This window comes from Entamoeba nuttalli (genome assembly GCF_000257125.1).
Source record: "Entamoeba nuttalli P19 unplaced genomic scaffold asmbl_2842, whole genome shotgun sequence".
Classification (NCBI taxonomy): Eukaryota; Evosea; order Mastigamoebida; family Endamoebidae; genus Entamoeba; species Entamoeba nuttalli.
Window position 1 is genome coordinate 1 of NW_008575641.1, and position 4746 is coordinate 4746.

Sequence of the window (4746 nt, forward strand, 5' to 3'; positions counted from 1 at the left end):
ATTCAATCAAGACATTATAGAGCACCAGAAATTATTTTAGGGTTACCTTATTCATGTTCAATTGATATGTGGTCTTTTGGTTGTGTTATTGCAGAATTACTTCTTGGTATTCCAATTTTTCCAGGTGAAAATGAATATAACCAATTAGTTAAAATCATTGAAATGGTTGGAATGCCATCAACACAAATACTTGATAAAGGAAGTAAAACTACAAAATTCTTTAAGAAAATACCTAATAATTTTGGTGCTTGGGAATATGTCTTATTAACACCACAAGAATATTCCCAAGTAAATGGAGTTCCATTCATTGAAAATAAGAGATATCATCGTTATCGTTCATTACAAGAATTTTGTAGTGGAATAACAATGCATAGAAATGGTGAGAAAAAAAGTAATGACGATATTTATCGAGTTCGTTTATGTGACTTTCTTCAAAAAATCTTTGTTATAGACCCAGCACAAAGAATGACTCCAGAACAAGCAGCACAACATCCTCTAATGCTTTCTAAAATGCAACAACGAGGATTTGATTGGAATGGTAATATATGGGGAAGAAAGATTGAAATATCAATGTCTATGGACAATGTCATTGAAACTATATTTAATCGTCCAATGTCTCAACAATATCTTCAATCCCAAAATTTTAATGTTGATCGATATTATCAAACCTTTATTAAAGCATTAAATAATGGAATTGTATTAAATGTCCTTCATATTAATCCATTTCATTTTAAACCATTAAAGTGTGGATTACCAACAAAAAATATAAATAATAGTGAAGATGAATCAGAAAATGATTTGCCATCTATTGTTAATATGAGAGAAGTACCTCCAAGAAGTAGAAGCAGAAGTATGGGTTGTTTTGAAGTAGAAGAAAATAAAATAACTCCTCAAGAAGATGAAGAACTACCACCAATTGACTGTGCTCCTCAAATTCAATCATCAAGAAAAATGGTAATGACCCCAATCAAAAATATAGCAAATGCACCATTACGACCTCCAAAATCAAATCCAAGACATGGATCTTTTTCTATGTCTCCAAAAGGAACTCCAAGACAACCAGCAAATATAACTGTTGTGTTATAGTAAATAAGCCTGTGTTTAATTATTAGTTTGTCTTGTTTATTACATTAAAAACATTCATTCTTGTTTAATTATTAATTCAAAACTTTCATATTCATAATTTGGGTTTTCTTTTTTCTTTTGTTCTTTTTTAAATTTCGTTTGTTTCTTTTTGTTGATTCGTTTATTTTCTTCCTTTTCCAGAATAAAATCTTATCATCGAAAAAAAAAATAAATAAATTCTTGTGTAGATTGTTAGTTAGATGAAAAGTTTCTTTCTTCTTTTTAATATTTAAACTAAAACTAAACTCAATGTTATTCAAATGACTATACCACTTAATACTACAAACCTTGAAGAACTTAAAGAAAAAACAGCTACAGGAGTTGCTGTTGTACAATTCCATGCTACATGGTGTAAAGATTGTATTAATGTTAGACCATTATATAGAAAACTTATTACAGAAGCACCAACAACAACTTATCTTGACATTGACATTGATAAAGCTCCAGAGCTCAAGAAAATATATAACATAGTTCATGTACCTACATTTATTCTTTATCATAATGGTCAAGAATTGAAACGTATTGTAGAACCTGGATATGATGAACTTGAATCATTTATGGATGAAGCATCAAAACTATAATAATAATTCAAATTAATAAGAAATATAAACTATTTTATTCATCTTTTTTTTACTTAATAAGCTAGTTCAAAATAACTGCCAAATACAAAACCAAGTTGCTTTGATAAAAGAAAAATTTATCATTAAAATAGAATGGACTTTTCTCATTTCTTTTTCTAAAACAAAAAATATTTGTGTTACTATATAAGAAATGATATTGTTATTATTTTTTTAATATAGATTAAAAATGTTATTACTCAAGAAAAACAAAATCTGAGAGAAAAAGTGGAATGATAAATTAGTAATTAAATTATAATAAAAATAATAAAAATACGATGAACTGTTTTACTTTCAGACAATAATCTCTCTGTAAATGAGTTTGGGAGTATCATCTATTCAATCATCTGACAAATCCCTTGAACCTAAACTAGCTTCAGAAGAACGAAAGTCATGTCCTTTTCCAGAGCATTCTAAAACACCACAACGCTCAAAACATTCATTATCACCTACAACAAAAGCATTGAAACCACAACGACCATCAAAGAAAAAAGGAGAACAACGACATTCAGTGTTATTTAAAACACAATTCTGTTTAAATGTAGATGACATGAATAATACTGGTTCTCATCAATCACTTGTTGTTCCATCATCATATGACTTAAGTAGAACATTACGTGAAGAAGAAGGATATTCTGTTTCAGTAAGTAATCCATCTAATTCATCAGATGGAATACTATCGAAAGTTCCTCCAAGTGATGAATTAAAATCTGATTCTATCGAAACAAATGGCATAAAAGAAAGTTGTGAGGTTGTCTCAAAACTAAATGAACATCCTATTGTTGTTAGTACACATCCAGAAACAACCCTTCATTCTAAAAAAGATTCAAAAGAAAAAGTTGGTAAAACTACAAAAGTTAGAGAAGGTCAATTAGACAAAGACAAAATTCTTATTCGTACTTCTGAAGAACTTAATCCAAAACCACTTATGGTTCAACGTAGTGAATTGGATCTTCAAAGACTGAAAGAGGCAAAGCATGATTTTGCCATAGATATTTTTGAAGACGTGGCACTTGGAAAGGTTACTTTAGCTGACAATGAAACAAAAAGTGCACAACACACTCCAAGAGAAGAGGATGAAGCTAGTAGGAGAAAAACAATGCAACCAAATATATTGAAAAGGAATTTATTTTTAAGAAGAGAAAATAGTGATAGAGTAAGAAAAAGTGAAGATAAAAGTCAGTTTGTTAGAGTTCAAAAAGGAAAAGATTCAGTTCCTGATGATAATGAAGAAACAGAAACATTTAGTGATGACCCAGGAATGGAACAAAATGAAGGATTAACACACACTTATGTTGATAAAGAAGACCTTGATATATTAATTTCTGGAGATGATAGTAAATTAAGAAAATATCTAGAAAGAAATAGAATTACTGTTGGATTTCCTATTAAGGGATATAAAGAAGCGTTGGTATTAGATATTAGAAATGGAGATGATAATCCATTTGAACAAATGAAAGAAATTAATGCAATGGTTAATAAAAGAAAAACAGAATTTATTGAACAACATCAAGGAATCATTGTAAAAGAAATAACTATTGAAGAAAAAGATAAAAAGAAACGAGGAAAAGTTAATAAAAAGAATATTCAAGTTGTTGAATTTGAAGGAGAAGAAATTGAAGAAAAAGAAATGAAAAATGAAGAAAAAATGAGACATATTCAAATAACTGGATTTAGCAATCAAAAAGAATATTTTAATAAATTAAATGAAAAAGAACAAAGTCAATTTGAAAATTATAAAAATACATTAATGGAATTATGGTTTACAGAAGAAAATCATGTTCAATCATTAGACATTTTATTAAATTGTTATTTAAAACCATTAAATGAAAGTAAATATAATAAATCAGTAAGAAAAATGAATATTCAAATTGAACAACTTCTTAAATTACATACTCTTTTTTATAATAAATTAACAGACAGAATTGATCAAGCAGGTGATGATATTCCAATTATTTCTGATTTATTAAGATATTTCTTTCATTTCGTAAAGTCTACATGTCCTTATATTGTCGAATATAATTCAAATTTAAGGTTAGTCAATGAGTTAGTTAAACATTCAACTGCAATAAACATTATAGAAGAAAGTAGAAAGAAATATGAAGAAAGTCATCAAGGAATTGTTATTCAAAGAATTCAATCATATTTGATTATGCCAATTCAAAGAATACCTAGATATGTATTATTAATTAAAGATATGTTAAAAAACTCACCACCATTATCCCCTGATACAGATAAATTAGTTGAATGTTATCAATTGATATTGGACGTTGCTGCATGGATAAATGAAAAAAAATTATATGAAGAAGAAAGAGAAAAGTACAATATAGTTTTAAAAATAATTACTGGGTTATATGATATGAATAAATCTTGTAGAAGATTTATTGTTAGTGGATATTGTAAATATCTTGATATGGAATCTCCAAATGGAGTGAATAGTGCATATTTCTTTTTATTTAATGATGTTCTTATAGAAACTCAAGTTATAAGACATCACAACCATAAGATTAAAAGAAAACAATTATTTAATGTTTATAAGTTAATTAATGACTATGGAACTGTTGAAGATTTTAAAGATGATATGTTCCAAGTCCAATGTGTATTTATGGTTACAGAAGATGCTATTGTTTCTTATGGGACAAATCCTTCATTTGGCCCTTCTATTTCTTTTACTTCTCCTTTATCTGATATGCAAGTCACACTTGTCTTTGATAATCCTTTAGATGCTAATGCTTGGTTTGTTGCTTTAGCTTATACTATTAAATTATCTCCTCGTTTGAATGAATCAAAGAACATATTTAATATCAGAAATGAATAAGGCATTTCATTATTGTTTCATCCCAACTATTAATTGTATTGTTCTGTTATTTCGTATGATTTTATTGTTTGAATGAATTGTTTTGAACCTTCAAGTTCTGTTGTTTTTTTGTAATAATTGTTATATTAGTGTTATTTACCAATAAAATTAATACTAAACATTGTTATTGAAAATGAATATATATCT

General features: G+C 27.5%; 3 protein-coding genes across 3 annotated transcripts; all 3 read left to right on the plus strand.

Annotated features, from left to right (window-relative positions):
• Positions 1-66: 66 nt before the first annotated feature.
• On the plus strand, positions 67-1086 carry ENU1_044290 (protein kinase domain containing protein; the record flags this gene model as incomplete). The annotated part of the gene is made up of 1 exon (XM_008857642.1): positions 67-1086. The coding sequence occupies one exon, from the start codon at positions 67-69 to the stop codon at positions 1084-1086; it is 1020 nt and encodes a 339-aa protein (XP_008855864.1).
• Positions 1087-1385: 299 nt separating this feature from the next.
• ENU1_044300 (thioredoxin, putative) lies at positions 1386-1706 on the plus strand (the record flags this gene model as incomplete). Its single annotated transcript, XM_008857643.1, has 1 exon — positions 1386-1706. One exon carries the CDS (start codon positions 1386-1388, stop codon positions 1704-1706), a length of 321 nt encoding a protein of 106 aa, XP_008855865.1.
• Positions 1707-2058: 352 nt separating this feature from the next.
• Positions 2059-4560, plus strand: ENU1_044310 (Rho guanine nucleotide exchange factor, putative; the record flags this gene model as incomplete). Its single annotated transcript, XM_008857644.1, has 1 exon — positions 2059-4560. One exon carries the CDS (start codon positions 2059-2061, stop codon positions 4558-4560), a length of 2502 nt encoding a protein of 833 aa, XP_008855866.1.
• Positions 4561-4746: the final 186 nt, after the last annotated feature.